The following is an 18,829-nucleotide window of genomic DNA, read 5'->3' on the forward strand; positions in this document are numbered from 1 at the left end:
TTACAACTTTACATTTCTCACATGTGATTATACGCAGAGTGAGAAAATCGCGAATGAATAATAAAAGATATCATATATGTATCCACATCATTTGTCATTAACTATTTTTATTCTATGCGTGTATTATTAAAATAAAGAATGTATTATTAAAATAAAAAATAGGTTTTTAAAGAAATGTTAAAAGTGAGATAATTAATCACAACCCATACAGCACAGACCTCCTAAAGCATCCATAGGATCCTCTAAAGATGTCTCTTTAACAAATTCAATAAACATCGAATAATATAACATCAATGTTACAATTCCACTCAACAATATAAATAATATAACACATACTATGCACAGTTATATCATTGAAAGTAAAATTGTAACATTTACATTATGTTACTACTGTTTTAGTTGGTATTTGTTATGAAGTGTGCTGTATGGGATTATGTTACAAATATAGAGCTTCAACTGTAACTGACAAAAACGAAAGAAAGGAAAGTGGGAAATGTGGAGAAGAAATCAAGAATGATACACGAATATATGGAAACGATATATACCGATAGAAAAAAAAATCACGTAGCCCGTAGAGTGCCTTGGGCATACTCAGCCCTGTCTTGTGAAGAGAATCGAGAAAAAAATATGTCCCGTGGATCGTGGAGAGAGCGGTCGCTCGCAGCGGCAAACACACGGCCTCGTTCCGCTCTACGGCTATCAGCAATAAGTTGGTTTAGTATTCGCATAAGGACATCAGGATAAGGAGGAATCACCGACAACGAATTCGTTAGTTCTTATCGATTTGTCGTGCCAACAAGGCTTGCGGTACGCTTTTTGTACTCTTGATTCTTGGACACAGTACGTTCACCTTGTAGGTCCAAAGAGGCGTCTTACTATTCAGGATCTTGAAAGCTAAAGACGGCATAACATCATGCTCCTGTGGGCTAGGTAATTTCGTGCTCTTCCAAACTGGGAAATCTGAGTTACTTTTCGAAGGAATCTGTTCCGATTGTTGGCGCGCCGAATGGTGGCGCTTAACGTCCGCTAAATACACGGTATTTCCGTTTATCGTCGCGTCGTGAAACTTTCGACAAGATTGCTCGTGAATGGGCGAATATTCAGGAGATGTTAAACCACTGGAATAATTAGAACAATAACTGTCATCGTAGTTCGTCTTAAGTGGTAAACTAAGGTATTCCTTTTTGGAGCAGGAATCTGCCTTACAATCGGACAAAATAGAATTGTTGTTTAGAAGCCGGAAAAGTCGCGAGTGTGTTTGTGTTCGTTGGTACTTTTTGGGGTTTTTCGAAATGGTACATTCCGAGTCTGTGTCGAGCTCACGGCACTCCGTGTCATTCTCAGATATCATTCGGCTTGTATCAGAAGTAACTCCACTATCTTCGTCATCAGTATCTTCACGAGAATCCTGAACAACCATCAGATAGTTTGTGTCTGTCTGACATGAAAGTTCCGGGTCAATGCATCGATCAATATTATTATCCACAATTACGCAACAATTCTGCTGATTTGTTTGATTTGTTTGATCGACATCCTGAAGTGTTTCAAAATTTTGCATCCAAAAACCTTCGGACGTGACAGATTCCGACTCAGCGGTCGTCCTGTTGATATCATTATGTTCGAAATTATTACAAATAAATTTTGTTTGAATGCAATTTTCATCGTTCACTAATACATCTTCCGAAGCCATTGTTAACTCAGAAGTGATATCGGCATTTTCCGACACTAATTCTATTATTTCCTGGCAGTCTGTTTTCGTTACTGGAAATTCTATTTCCGTGTTTTGTTCCGTGCAGTTAATTTCATTATCATTCGTTGAATCTCTTTTAAAAGTGAAATCCACTTGCGGTATCGCAGTCTCAATTCTCGCCTTATTCTCTGTCTTTGTTGTTGGACAGATCACATCAGATGCATGTTTTTTCACGGTAAAATCTACGCTGGTGTCATTGCCAATATGAAAATTAACGCAAACATCGTCATTTTCATTATTCTCATCCTTTTTCATGGAATATTCGCCGCAAGATTTCTCTGCCATTATTTTACTGTTCCCGACTGTCACAGTAGTGACGTCTTCATTGTTCTCGGATACGGAAAACTTAAATTTTAGGGGCAAACTCACACTGACCATAGTAATTTCGGTGTCGTCAGGCGGATCGTCAGTCATCTCAAAAGAAGTTTCATTCCGTTCATCAATCTTCTTCTTACTCTCATAATGAAGACTCTCAGAACTCGACCGTTCTACATCCTCACGAATTACGTTCAACTCATGAGAATTGATGTTGTCAGTTGTCGAGCTCTCTTCATCAGAGCGCGTATTCGACACGCGATTATTTATGGAATTTATCTTACTAGAGCAAGAATTGAGATTACTTTGATTATCAGTGTAGTCTTTCTGTGTTGTGCACATGGAATCTTGTTTTAACATCGCGCAAGAATTTTGATCGTTCGAACAATCAATATAGTTCCCTTTAGGAAGTATTTTATCTCTGTGAGTATTTTCAAAATCGTTTTGCGAATATTCATATGAATGATCATCGCTGATCGAGCATTCCGAATGAACGGTGAAATCAGTGCAGTTCTTATCAGAAGAAATAATGCATTGATCTTTCTTCACTTTGTTGTAAGGATTTAAACCCACAGAGTAACCCTCATACGAATCCGAATCGCTACTGGACAAAATGTTATTGGAAGTATCGTTATACTTTAAATCCGAAAAATGCTCATTGTCGGAAATAGAATCGCTGGAGTCGCTGGAATCGTTGGAATCGCTGCAATCGTTAGAATTGCTAGAGTCACTAGTGTCTATGTATGTGTAATTAGGCACGTTGATGTGCAGACCGAATGTTTTCCTAGATTTTTCAATGTTATTGAAGATACGAGTTTTGGGATTATCCGATATGCCGTCCTCTTCATCAACTATATTCATTGCCATCATATAATTTTTATCTTTGTTCTCACAGACATTTTTGGGATCGAACGTCCCACTTGACTGTGCATCCAAATGATTAATCTCGTTGGGCAAAGTATTTTCTGCTTTATTGGCCATGTTGTCTGGCATAAAATATCTATCGTTCCGAGCAGGTGACGGGTGGCGAGTGATACAACAATTGTGAATATAGTTACAGTTATTTGTATCAACGTGCGATTGTTGGACATCATTGCAACCTGCTTGAGGGCAAATTACGGTAACGTACTGGCCTGAAGAATTTTTTTGGTCTATACCTTTCGTCTGTGCCACGTCCGCAAAGTTTTCATCGTAAACCGGATAAAAAAATTCATATCCAATATACGCGTTTTTGTCTGGATATCGTAGGTAAGGAAAAGAGTGTTCGTCCGCCCCGTTCGCGGGCTTATTGAATGGAGCATTACATTGCACGGGATAATAGCCCCACCAACCTTCGGAATGCGACCAGAAGGAAACGGGTTGAGGAGAGAAGAATACATCTTGCTGATTGCCTGGCAAGTTATTCTCTGTTCGACAGGTGTAATCTGCTTGACGATTTTCTTGTGTGGCTACAACAAACAGCACAATCCATTCAGAAGAGAGTTAAATTGTTACACACAGAGCGTAAGACAGAGCCGTGCGTGTCGTCTTTATTTTTCTGCTTCAAATTTCCTTCTCTTAATCGCTTGATTTACAGAATAACTTTGTAAACAGAAAATTGGCTAAATCGAAAATGCATCTAATTTCATTATATTTTGAGTTTCACTTTTATATTTCACTTTCCCTTTTCCCCTTATACCCCGATAGGCACATTGTACAAATATTACAAAATTTTAAATAATAATATGTAAATTTACAAAAATTTTGCAATAATTGTGCTAAAATACATAATTTACCATAACGCAGTGCTCGAACTAAAATATTATTTTAACAAATATTATTTTAGGTGTCAATATTTTACAATTATTTAAAAACCATTTAATTTTTATTTTTTAAATGTTGTCATACTAAATATATATTTTATGTTGCAATATTTCTACATTATATATAATAAAAATTTTATAATACTACAATAAAAATTTCTAAATTATAAGTTAGGAATAATTATGCTTCTTTGTAAACATATATATGATTTAATTATATTTCTAAATGTTTTATACATACTATATTATATATAATAAGTTAAAATATTTTTTCATTTATTGATTAATTTCTTATCAAATTTAATTTTGTAAATATACCATTAATTGTAAGATAATTCGCCATATTATTATAGTTTTGCCGAAATACTATTTTGAAATGAATTGCGCAAACAACATTAGTATTTTATAAAACGTCAAAACTTCTGCATTTATTTTTTTTTGTAAATATTTACGTAATTGCAGATTAAAATTTTTATGCAAGACTTCGTTATATAATTTAATAAATATTGTCCTATCGGGGTACATATACAGCAGCATATTTTATTTTGGTAAAATTGGTATATTAATAAGGAATAAAGCGACATTATTCAGAGAAAATGAGAAAACTTACTTATCCTGTGTTCAAAGGAAAATTTTAAATGATTCCAACAAACCGATTGACATTTAGATGTCGTAGCAAATCAATTTGTTATTTTTGATAATATTTAACTGAAGAATTTCAACAGAAGAGGGGATGCTAAACTGCTCGTCTGATCGAGCTCGATAATGTAAAGTCATTCATGCACATCATTAACAAAATATTGTATGTATTTCTTTTACAGATTTGGAAATCCTTTTCCAGAATTAAAATATGTACATGTATTAATATCAGCTTATAAATTAAACTTTATACTGAGAATTAAAAAAGTTTTTTTAGGTTGCTCTTTTCAGACACGAAATTTTCATATTCATTAAACTTTTTTATTGAACGCCTACATTCAATCTAAAAGCGTAATATTGTTTCTACATGTTCACTCAACAGCAACCCAGGCTGCGTACAAATTCTAACATTTTTACATCAAGCACATTTTGTTACGAGTCGACGCCAGAAGCCGACAATTAAAAATTTTTTTTCGTTTTTTCCTACAAAATCGTTATCATTTATACTTTAATTCTGGAGAAGAATTTTTAATTCTGTAAATGCAATTAAGGAGATGCTAAAATTGTCCTGTTTTACCGGTAATTTTCCTACTCTTTTAATTGGATTAATTTAAAGATAAAAATAAAATTTTTTAATAAAATTTTAAATAAATTTTGTTGTATTTTAAATAAAATTTTAATTTCTTTTTTAAATAAAATTAATTCAAACATGTAATTTTTCCAGAAATTATATGTGCCAAAATGTGTTAATATAATGGCACCTTAAATCAGAAAACATAAAAACATTAATCGATTTTTCAAATGTGCTAATAAAGATGATAGCGCACTTTGTTATCATTTTTTTATATCTATATTTTTTGAAAAATTAATATAAAATAAAATTAAAAAATAAATTTTATTTTAAATTTATAAATCAATTTATACAATACCATAAATATTTTATTTTTAAAATCTATATAACTTTTAATTTTGTATGATTTAAAAAAATAAATATTTTTTAAATAAAAGTTATTTAACTTCTGTACTTTGAAATTATCAATATTATCTTCTCTTAGAAAGCATTCCAAAAATAAATTGTATTCAAAAACATTTAAAAACATTTAAAAACATTGAACAAGTCGTATTTATTATTATGCATATATTTTTTATATTTATCATTATATATAGTTTTATTATTTAGTTATATTGTTATTATTTCATGGTTTCTCTGATATTAGTCTGCATAACATTTTGTTTGATCTATTTTTCTCTCCTCTTTCTTCTCCCCTCCCTCTCTCTCTCTCTCTCTCTCTCTGTGTGTGTGTGTGTGTGTGTGTGTTTGCGTGCGTGCGTCGTGTGTATGTATGTGCGTACGTCGTGCGTATGTGCGTGCGTGCGTGCGTGCGTGCGTGCGTGCGTGCGTGCGTGCGTGCGTGCGTGCGTGCGTGCGTGCGTGCTTGCGTACGTGCGTGCGTGTATGTTGCATATGTGCGTGCGCGTGCATATAGATGTATATAAATATATATTAAGAACATTTTATTACTCCTGTGAACACAGAATGGGGAAATTTGAGCAAATGTGACGTATGTTATACCAATAAAGTAGTCATTAGAATATAAAGCACTTATCATAATGTATTAATATACACAGATAAATAAGCTTCTACAATTAATTTATGAACAAAAAATGTGTATGTCATACAAAAATAAATTATTAATTTATATGTATATGTTAAATATATTACGTAAGAAGGTTATAAAGTAATGTAAATATTTTTTAAACTTTGAATCCTTTAAGAAATGTGTAAAAAAGACTACCCAGATAGCACAGAGAGTTAAAAAAGAACTCAATTGTATGTCATCAATTATGAATTCTTTTTGAGATGCAAAAATAATTTATAATTGGTGATATACAATTGAATTCTTTTGAAACTCTCTGTGCTATCTGGATATTTATGATATTCATAACATTTTTTTAAATATCCGATCAATAAGATTTTGTAAAGAATAAATATTTTAACCATATTTACCATCATTTTCTGATGCTGTCATTGCTTGTAATATCCTGAAGGATCGAGAAGGAATTGCACTACCCATGTATTTCTTCGGTTCTTGTACTTGTTGTTCACTAGGCGGCAAATTTGCTTGTATCTCTTCTGAATTATCACAAGCCAAAATTATTATATTTCAGTTGTTTCGACTAAGTTAGAAAGTAAAACTTATTTTTATAATACTTACCGAACGACTTAGAATTTCTATTTTGCCGCTTATTTGTTGCGTTCTGTACATTATGTGGCGCTATAACATATAGAAATATACTTATATTATTTATATTACCATATCTAATAATTTAAGTAGATTATTACTTTTACAGCACCGATTGTTACGGACAGAAAATTACTAATAATTCTGAGAGAATTCAACAAAATGTCATATGAAATGTTACACAATAGAAAGATTTCTAAAATTTATCACATACAATAAAGAAATAGTATTCTGAAGTACATACTTTTTTATTAAGAAATAAAGTTTAAATATTTCAGAAATATTTATTATACACAGAGAATAATATTTATTATAAATTTCTTATAAACAAAAAATTACGGTCAACAATATTTTAAAATATGATCTTGCTTTATTGCTAAATAATTTCAATTATTTCAAAAACTTTTAACAATATCTCAGAAAGGTTTGCAGTTTTTTAAAATAATCTTTTAGCAATTTTTCTACAATTAAGATTTATAAAAAGTGCAAGAATCGCGATATTTTGTTATTCCAAAGTTGTCTCAGAAACGTTGAAGACATACACATATTTCGCAACTTTTATCGAATGTACATTTCATAAAAATGTTTTTTGAATAGGTAAAACGTTTTACTTTTTAATTGTTTTAAATATTTCTAAGGTATTTCCAACAAATTTCGGTACTATATGGAAGTAGGTTTCATAAAGTATAAGTAAGTTTCTTATATATTTTCGAAAAACTGAACAATATATAAAAAGTTACTAATTGTTCTATATTTAAAAGAAATACTTACAATTAATTTAGCAATTTTTTACCTGAATCAAAAATTACTTTAATAAAAAATTAAAAAACGCTCTAATAAAGATATATTTAAAAAATGACGAAAAAAATCTGAATTTTTAATATAAATACTTGCAATTAATAAAAGTGTAGCGTTTTTAGATTCAAATATTTTGTATGTATAAAAGAATTTACCAGCGTTAATTACTGAAGTATCGTTCGAATCTGTCATATTTTGTAAAAAACGAAAAGCTCGTGAAGGTATGGCTGCACCACGGTATCTCGGATCTTTCTCTTGATGGAGATAAGTTTCATGATCAACTATAAAATATAATTTCAAAAATGTAATATTTTTACCAGCCTAGAATTTACAAACAATGATTTAATTTAAAAAGTTAAATTACAAAATTTTATTAAAATTAATTAAAACTAATTAAATTATATTAATAATAATTTACATAAATTATTAAATAAATATATTTTTCTATATATTATATGTATATTATTGATATATCATTGTGGAAAAAATCAAAATTGTATAAGCTTAAATAATATTATTTTACCTTGCTCTTTAAATTTATTCATGAGTAGTTTTTCATCTTCACTTAATTCCATTCTACGTATTTGTTCTGTACCAACATCACTAGAATCGTCGGTGTCCGTAATTTTCTGAAGGACACGAAATGATCGCGATTGAACCGGACCAGGCTCTTGTTGAGTAAGGTCAATACTTCGCTGTTGTGCTCTGTCTCAAGAATTTTAATTTACTTATAAATCAATATTTAAAATAAAATCGCAATTGAATTATAAACGAATGACAAATTTGTTTTAAAAAATTTTAATGACTTATTTAAAATTATTTTTATAATTTATATAATAAACTTTAACATACTTATTATATATCAAATGCTAATTTTAATTATGTTATCAAAGTTGTTTTGCGTATTAAATCTCTTAAGAAATCTTAATAATATGCAAAAAAGAAGTTAATTATAAAACAGAATAGTTTTTAATAAAATTAAAAAGTACTAAAATTTTACTGATAATAAATTTTTTTAAGATTCATGCTATCCCACGACTACTATGATTTTAAAAGTAAATTCTAAAAGAAAATTCTCTCTATATACATACTTATACTTCTAATATTTCTGCTTTTAATATTTTTCTAATATTCTTATTCTTTTAATATCTTTCTTTACGTGTGCGCGCCTATTTAATTTAATTTTTAACTTACACTCTTACTGGTTTCCCAATCTTAATATTATTTTCCGTACTTGGCACCGTTCTTTTCTCGCTACCTTCTACTACAAGGGGGATGATATAAGTCGTTCCAACTGATTGTTGTGGCTGCGGAGATGGAGATGTGACATAAATTTGCGATGGGTTTTGATCTCGCTGATAATTTTGCGCTTGATTATCCAATGTATGTTGTGCAGGCACTTGACCCCATCGTTGCTGATGATGCATAGTTGGAGGCTGCTTAAACTGATGATGACCAGATTCACGCTTCACATCAAATACTGAAGGTCTATCTTCAATCTAAAGCACGTCATAACATTAAGAAAATGACAGATAAAACCATCCTCAATAGGTACATTGTATAAATATTGCACAATAATGGCATCATGAATTGAAGACAGTTTCGCAATAATTGAGCTAACAAGGGAACACAACTGATTGTTAGTGTTCCCCTCCAATTTTAATAATTTTTTTAATTACATTAAAATATAAATAAATATAGATAATAATAAAAATACTACTTATTTTTTAGTAAGCGCGTCTCACATATTAAGGAGATATTTACTACTTTAAAGAAAATTATATTTATTTATTTTCTTTTAAACAAATATCGTCAAAACTATTAAAACATTTTTAAATTTAAAAATACTTCTTTAAAAATACTCCTTAAAAATGAGATAAATCCAAATTTCAGGTATAAATATTTTACAATTATTTTAAAAGCTGTTTGATCATTTATTTAAAATTTTACCATGCTAAATGTATAATATTTTATATTGCAAAATTTCTATATTATAACTTAAAAATAAATGTGCATTTTTGTACATGAATTATTTACATTTTTAAACAAATCTCTGTTTTATACATAATACAGCTAAAATATTTTTTCAATTGTTGAATACATTATTTCCAAATTTAATTTTGAAAATATATTACTCATAACAATAAAATAATTTATTATATCATTATATTTTAGTTGAGATATTAGTTCGACATTAATTACACAAACTGTTATTAATATTTTATAAAAGATTAATAATTTTATTTTTATAGATATATCTATATTAATTGCTGATTATAATTTTTATGCAAAATTTTATATAATTTAGTAAATGTTGTCCTATTAGGGATATTTTAAAAAGCGGGCTTAAAAATCAACTTACTTGGATAGGTATAATGCGTTCTTGTTGCGGTTTGGTTTGTTGTGACGCTATGGAATTGGTATTCTGCCTTTGCTGTTGCGACTGTTGAGATAACTGTTGCGGCTTCATTTGTTGCTGCGGATTCGAATACGGTTTTTGATCTTGCTTTTGCTTCACTTGTGAATATTGCGGAGACGATTGCTGAACTTGGACATGAACTGGAGAAAATGCGTTCTCCAACGGATCACTACCGACCGTTTTATTCGTACTGGTACGTTTAGCCCATTCAGGCAGTTCTTCCTGTGGCTTGTTTTTATTTTGCATCCAAGGAGTAGGAGCCTTTGCCAAGGTAACCTGTGTTGGAGTGCCTGGACTTTCGGGAGTGCTTGACTGACTGGACGTGATTGGAATCGGTACTATTTTTGTGTCCACCTTTGTGATGTTCCTTACTGGTTCAATTGGTTTGTCTACCACCTTTGTAATGTTCCTTGCTGGTTCAATTGATTTATCTACAGCTATGCATAAGAAATATTCAAACATTTCTCATATCCATTATATAATTTTATTAAATACATATAGAATGTCTCAAGAAATAATATACGGAAAAAATATATTAGTTTTTAAATTAATAATTCGGCAAAGCTGTAGCTGCATGAATTCAAAGTTTATAATTAATTAACTAAGATGATTGCTCAACAAAAAATTGTGTAAAAGCAATTAACGGTATATTCATAGAACAAACTTTATAAATATTATCACTATTATTACAACAAATTAATTTATGTGGAATCGGTAAGTTTGATTATAGTTTTACTAATCTATATAGTTCACATTACGTGTATTATAAATGTTCGAAACTACAATCTATGTGCGGAAATGTTATATACTATAGTTGCATATATTGTAATATTTTTTCTTTATTTTGAATAAATATATATATTTCTTTATATGGCTTATTTTTTTTAAAAAAACAAAGATTTTATCTATTTTTGTGGAAAAATCACATTATTATTCTTGTTTTTCTTTGACCCAGTGTGCAGCCTCATTATATTTTTATAAATAAAATATCCTGAGTAATAAATATTTCATAACTCTAAATCCAATATTTGATTAAATATAATGACACAAATATAATCGTTCGTTAAAATTTTAATTTAAAATATTGATTATTAATAAAATTTATATTGTACAAAAAATGAGTGAAAGCGCTAATATCATCTTTTCCTCTACTTAAATTTTTTTAAGAATAAAATTACTTACAACATTACCTACAATTATAAGATAATTTTTCTTTCAGTATTTTTTTTATACTAATATTAACACCGGATCACGTTATTAAAATATTATTTAATGGCTGTGAGACACATTATATATTGCATAACAATTTTCAGTAAAAAAGTCCGAGAGAAAAGTAAAATAGATGAGTACCATTCGACATTGTTCTGTTGATTGAAGATGACATCCTATTAGGAGGCGGGGGTGGCACATTGGAAGGAAAAACAGGCACTGCGACTTGAGGCATCAAGAGATTCGTTGCGGAAGAAGCTGCAGGCGATGTAGGCTTTGACTCGATAGCAGATTTCGGTGGTCCCTCTATACCTTCGTCATTAGCATTTTTCGCCACTCTTCTTGCCATTCGTGGACTGCGAATCTGTGAGAGATCCAATTTACCACCCATACCCGGAGTATAAGTAAAGGGTTTTTTATCCTTGGTTAGCATGGCATTCTGGATGGCTGCCGGCGGCTCATAAGCATCGTTGTTAACTACTTGCGGCCTTTTTGCTGTTGTGTTCTATATGCGATGAATCAAAAAGTGTATTTGTTACAAGTCAACAAGAAAACATCAAATTAAAAAGTTTTTAGGAATTTTTCAAGTAATCTTTAACTTGTATGTATGCCTCATATGAAAAGAAAAGAAAAAATATTATATTTTAGTCTATTATATTGGTTTTTTGAAATTTATTTTGTTAAATACTTATTTTTAGTTATTTTACAATAAACTCAATTATTTCATAATTTGAAACAATATTAAAAGTTATCAAAACAGCTATATTATTTGATATAAGGCACTTTTATATTATAATTTATGTCCTCAAAAATTTATTTTTAGTTTTGCGCAAGAAATATAATCCGAAAACAAAATAATATATAATAGATATTGGTAATTTTTGTCTGTGTTTTATTTCTATAATTAGTACTTCAGTATGTTTTCAAGTTTATGCATACAACTTAGAATTGCGTAAAATTATAATAGCTATAACAAAAAGAACTAACATTTTATTAAACAAATCTAACAGTATTTATAAAAGTCGATCTTTCTTTTCAATTTTAGATCTGTCTTCCAATAGTTCTTGGTTAATTAAATCGATTTCATATTCATTCATTAGCTGTTAATTTTGATAAAGATGAATACATTTATGTTCTTATGTATTTAGCGTACATTTTTTATCTTGTAAAATTTTCTATGAGATTTAAATTCCTTATATAAAAATCATGAGAAACTTCCTTAGTACTCTTAATACAATGTATTTATTTTGTATAATATGTATATTTGCATTCCTTAAAACTTGGAATTAACTAATTCTATTCGAACTGGTCATCAATCCAACTTACATCAACATTATAAACTTTAAAAAAAAATTATTGGATTTTTAAATGCAGCTTTAGATCCTGAGATATTTTACTCGGAAGTTTGTTTAACGTAGAAATTTCAAAGCTTGATAGTGTGTTTCACAACGTTTATGCAGTGACGTAATCACATCGTCTTTTTGATGTATATACATATTTGGTATCGCGACGTTACAGCTTGAGATTTTTATGAAAAGTAGAATATTTTAATATTAATATTATATTTTGATTTTATTCTATTTTTTTAATTTATCAGATTTAATATCAGATTTGGATTCAAATTTGGACAAATTTCAAGTTATTGTAAATAATCGTTTTATAGATCGATTGTAACTTTAAATGGCTTAGTTTATAACTTTTCTATAATATAATGGACTTAATATTTAGTTATAAAAATTTATTATTTTTGCTTTTGAGCCATTCACGGATATTCTCTTTGAAAAGTCTTACAAGTTAAATAAATTTTTAACATTTAATAAATGGATCACCCAATGCTACAATATTATTGATTCTTGTTATATTAATTCGCGTTTTAGTTTAACTCACCTCAGCAGTATTTATCCTCATAGCTGGCAAGTGACCAGACGCAGGAGGTGGAGGAGGTGGCGGTGGAGGTGGCCCTAAAATCGGGTTACAGATTATGAAAAATACAACACAATATATAAAGAAACAATGTAATTAATTGACTTTGTTCTAATGTAGACTTATTAAAATGTAATTTCATTAATGCTCAATGTACCAATACTTAATTTTATTATTTGTTATCATATTATATTTGCTAAGTGAAGACAATTATTTATTATTTGCAGACTTTTAATTTCAATATAACAAATTTATATCAAAATGTTCTTTTGGATTAGAAAGAAGTGTGACGTGTGTATATACCTGCAATCATGACATCCGGGTTTCTGTAAATAAAAATCAAATAATTTATTAATATAAAGAAAGTAATTAAATAATATTTTTTAACTAAATATATAACAAAGAGTACTTTAGTAACTTTGCATAAATAGAGATATTAAATATATCATAAAATAACTTCTTCATAAAAACAATGTCTGCATTATGATATACAAAAATCCCTATATTTTGTAGCTAATTTCTACATAATTTATTAATATATATAAATATTTATCTTTAGTATGTCAGCCAACACAAAATTAAACTGTACAAATTTTGTTATAATTTAAACATTTAATCACATAATCAGACTACAACTTACTCTTTATATAATATATGCAATGCAGCATTATAATATATTCAAGTAAACTAAAAATTATTTCTTTCATAGTATGTTTCTTCAAAAACACATTTGGAAGAAATAATTAATTCAGTCTTCTTCGTTTGCATGAGACATTGCTATCTTATCACTGGAATGCAACTACTTCAAAGATGAGTCATCTTACGTATTCATACTTTGCACACGTATGTACATTTCATACAAATACATACAAATTTAACGTTATCGATTAGCATTTATAAATATTTAAATTATAACAATCGTGATTAATAAAACAATTGAAAGTAAAAGTTCCAAAAGATTCTTAATTATTTTATAAAATTTTTATTTCGTATAATAATTATTATAGCTATTAATAGCAAAATTTATCGGTCCTTTCAATATACATGTGAAACAATTGCTATAATTAAATTGACAACACAAAAAATATTTAGCCGCTCACTTCTTTAGTCTTAAAAATTACGTGTAAACTGATTAAAATGTTTTTTTAGGAGAACATTTCTTTAAAAGGATTAAATAACACTGACTGCTAGAATTACAGTGCATGTATTTTAAATTTATTTTTAAATTATGAATACAATCTATTTCTGTGTAAAATCTATGCTAATACTCAAGATAATAAATCTTTGCAAAAAAAAAATAAAATCACATAATAATGATTTAATTTAATGTCTAGAAAAAAGTCGCCAATATTGGACTTCTAAAGCGCCACTCTCTCATTTCTCAAAAGTTAAACATTACATTATATTAATACTGTTAAAAACATAATTCGCCTGAGTAAATAAAAAAATATAAAAACTTATATAATAGTTTAAATGTTTTAGCGTCATTCAAAACTTTTTAATAAAAAATCTAATAAAAACAAATTCTTAAAATAATAACATTTATTATAATTTTCTTTTGCAAGTTACAAGTTTAAACAATAATGAGTATATTGCTGAGTATTAAATCATTTTACATTGTAGCTTCTTAAAATTAAATGATTTATTCTTTTCTTTCACATATTTTTCTCATAATGCGGTTTTTTTTTTAAGAAATATTAAAGAGAAAATAATGTGTCAATATTGTTGACCTTTTCTATACATCTGCTTGTATGTTATATTCTGATAATAAAACATAGGTGTAGATAATTTTTATCTATTTAAATTTATTAATAAGATATTTAATGAAAAGATACATACAAATGATTCTTTCACGAATCAAATCTCTTTTTTGGTAATGAGTGAAAGAAGTTGAAAATTTTAATAATAGAATTTTGGAGTCAAATCTAATACTGTGAGCGCAGGCGTTTTTATCTTGGCACGACCATTACAGCACGTGACTCTCAATTTCAACAGATTTTACAGATGTTTCGTTGAAAAAGACAGTGCTTCTCGTGGAAAATTTGCCAGCTTCTTCTACGTTATTTTGGCATAAATAAACTATTCGCGATATATTGTAGTATAAAAAATTTACATGTAATTTTAGGTCTCACTGTTAAAAATGTACAATTAAACAATTAGCAAAGATAAATTTGCAATAGAAGTTTAATTTATAAAAATATTTGTGCATATATTGAATGTACCTAATAATTCGTTAATAAATTATTATACTTACAATTTTTATTTTTACTGTTATCAAATATAAAAATCTACAACTATAATGTCAAAGATTGCCATTATATATTATAATATACAATGGCTGCAATATCTGACATTATGCTACAAAAATTTGTACGTTTACATAAAAATACTATTGTTATTGCAATTTTTGTAAAAATTTATATTAATAAAGATATATTTGCATAATTAGAGAGATAAAAATACTAATTTTTTATAAAAACACAATTTTATATACTTTTACTATAAATATGTATAATTTCTGTAAATATTATTTATATAAATTTACATTGTACACTAGTCATATTTCATCAGCATCAATGACTAATATCATCACTACAAATAAAAGTTTGTTTTTAATTTTCTATTTTAGCCACACAGTAAAACTTATGGGCTCTCCAGTGTATTTATTATTCTAACAAATTAAAAATTTTTTTCAGACTATCGCTATCGTCTTCTTAAAAAGAATTGTCCGCTAATCTTTTTATTATTCTTTTCCTCATCATATTATTATAGAAAATACAAAATTCCATTTGCTTTGGAAGTTTCTCAGAAAAGTTCGGTCATGGCGAATCAAATCGGTCATGCCGATGGCGGCCACGCCGCGCCACAACGCTCGGAACCCAGCCAATGAGCCACAGCAAGTAGAAATGTTTTTAGGTAGATACACGAGCGAGAGTAATTTTAGCACGCAAGACTTGCGCAGTAGAGTCTCACATTATTAAACGCTTCCAATCATTTTATTTTTAGGATTTCTAACACCGTAGCAAATACGCGATAAACGTGAAATCCTCTCACAATCAACTGAAGAATAAAGAGATTATTCGTAGTCGACCACACTGAGAGAAAAATATTTTATATTTATTGTTACAATTGAAAATAATTAAAAGCACCATTTTTATAGTTACTATCTAGTAAATACCGATGTAATATAGATACAGATGTGATATAAATGTATATTTGTTGTATTTATACAGCATTATAGTAACATTTATATTATATAGTTACGGTTTTGATACTACACTGTTACTAATAATAACATAACAATGTTACACTAATAAAAAATTATTTTTATGTTTCCTTTAAATTTAATTGAAAATTATAAATTATAAATTACATTTATTTTGATGCCAATTACATTTAAATTACGATAATAACAAACACTAGTTTTACGTTATGTTAATTATCATTACTATCATAGCAATAATAACTGTAAAAATATATGTAGCTTCTAGTCATAATTATTTTAACATTCTATTATAATTACATACCAAAAAATACTTTTCTCTCAGTACAAAAAATTCGGATTTTAAATACGTATGTTAACTATATTTAAAAAAATAAAATACCGCTATTAGTAACGCAAGAAAATGTTATCACGAGCACCTAGTCCAAATAATTTTTTTTTTACTCGAAACAGAGATATCTCTTTGACTGAAACGTGTGCCGAAATGCGCGCAAGGCGTTAATGGCATGACTGGGTGCAAAAATGCGCCGACTCGCGAAAAAGCTGCGCCTTAAACGAAATCTTTTCGTCGAGCGAGCATCACTCGTCTTTCTCTTTTGACTGTGAAATATGTGATCTCCTTGAGACACGACAGCAAGGCCGATCTGGCCTTGCGACACTCGATCCGATACATGGCTATCGAAAAACGAGTTCTATCTCTCCTCCTTCCGTGAGGTTTGCTCTTTTTTCATTTTATGCGTATGTGCGTATGTGTATGTATTTCTCGACAAAACGTAAACATTACACAAAATAATGTTAAACTTCCAATGCAACTGATATTTATTCTAAAATTTAATTATACTTCCAATACATATGTTGAATTGCAAGCAATTCAATTCGGTAAACTCAATACTAATTGTAAGATTGCCGGCAATTTTAAATAATGTAAGTAACTTATTTAATCTGCTCTCGACAACCTTTTTCTTATACAGGTGAGAATACTCTTATTGTTTTTCCTTATTTTTTTCTGATGTATATCCATCCTTTTTAAAACAAAGTGCCCTAGTAACACAATACATTAGCAATATATTGGCTAATATTGGTTAAACATTGGTTATATTGAGAGTGCATTGGACAATGTTTTCACAACGTAACGCCAATATTGGTCATAAAATATTGGTTGCAAATTAGAATCTAATTAATCTCTAATTGATTGGTTCAGCATTGATCCAATATTAAACCAATATTGAATCAATATTGCTGCTTAGACAAATTGGGTAAATAAGATAAAGCGTCTACTTTACAATATTAAATCAATATTGGGAATATTGCCTTTACATTACTTCCCAATATTGTGCCAATGTTTTATGCTACTAGGGCGCTACATACTTATTTCTAACAATTTGAAAAATGATAACTCAAACAGCCGCGCGCGCTTCAACAGCGAATTCACAAAATTGGAATAGATGATAAAATCTTACCCGACAAAGGTCGAAGAATTCATATCCAAGATAATTCTTAATTCACTAACTGTCGATTTCTTACGTCGCTATTCACCAGCAAAGAGAGAAAGAGATAAAGAGATAAAGAAAAAGAGAGAGAGAGAGAGAGAGAGAGAGAGAGAGAGAGAGAGAAAGAAAGAAGGAGGGGAACCGGTTTTCTATACTACTTTTGGGAATCCAAAAGTTGGCCGAGAAGGTAGATATTAAAAGGGATACAAGCAGCACCGATGCCGACACTAGCGCGCGCCCGCAGCTACTACGGATTCGTCGCTTCGATGCGCCCGGCGCTCAGACCAGACCTCGTCGTCGTGACTTTACGGACTGGCACGCAGAGCTGACGATGTGAATCCACGGTCTTACATCTTTACCGATTTGATCACCGCGTTGCGTTGCCCTCGCGCTGGTTACCGCGGGCCGAGACCGTCTTTCGCCGCTCGCCGTCCGTCCGTTCGCCGCTACTCGCCAAAATAGCTCGTATCTATTTTAAGATTCCAATATGTGCGAAACAACATATTTCCTATTATTCGCGATATCGCCGGTCAAGTGTATCAAATAATCTCAATCCTTTTGTCGATCAATCTAAAAGATTATTGTATTTTATATGTAAAGAAAAAAGTGCCGTCATTTACATTTTGTACGCTAAGTATATTTATAATCAACATTTTTAATTAAAAATTTAACGATTATATTTGTCAATATGAATTATTTAATTGATTCTAAACTCACAATTATAAAATATTTATTACTTAGAATGGGACGACACTGCATAATGGTTTCTCGAAAAGAAATAAGAGTGATAATATGTGTGTGTGTGACTCCGCCGCGCGTGCACACACACACACACACACACACACACACACATGCACGCAAAAATAGAATTAAAAATTATTATAATTTTATTTAAAAAAACAGCATTTTGTCACATAAAAAAATTTTTTTTAAACAGCGCAATTAAATAGACATATTTATACTGTAAAACTTTTGTATAATACATATAAAAAACTACTATATTTAATAGAAGACACTG

General features: G+C 29.3%; 1 protein-coding gene across 1 annotated transcript; it reads right to left on the reverse strand.

The window, feature by feature from the left end:
• Positions 1–572: 572 nt before the first annotated feature.
• Positions 573–18,219, reverse strand: LOC105832695. Its single transcript, XM_012673869.3, has 11 exons — positions 17,782–18,219; positions 13,402–13,424; positions 13,063–13,136; positions 11,317–11,680; positions 9,910–10,403; positions 8,742–9,046; positions 8,071–8,252; positions 7,703–7,828; positions 6,723–6,782; positions 6,515–6,640; positions 573–3,513 (listed from the first exon to the last, which is right to left on the reverse strand). The coding sequence occupies exons 1-11, from the start codon at positions 17,802–17,804 to the stop codon at positions 770–772; spliced, it is 4,521 nt and encodes a 1,506-aa protein (XP_012529323.1). The 5' UTR covers positions 17,805–18,219; the 3' UTR covers positions 573–769.
• Positions 18,220–18,829: the final 610 nt, after the last annotated feature.

The sequence above is a fragment of the Monomorium pharaonis genome, chromosome 3, assembly GCF_013373865.1.
Source record: "Monomorium pharaonis isolate MP-MQ-018 chromosome 3, ASM1337386v2, whole genome shotgun sequence".
NCBI classification, from domain to species: domain Eukaryota; kingdom Metazoa; phylum Arthropoda; class Insecta; order Hymenoptera; family Formicidae; genus Monomorium; species Monomorium pharaonis.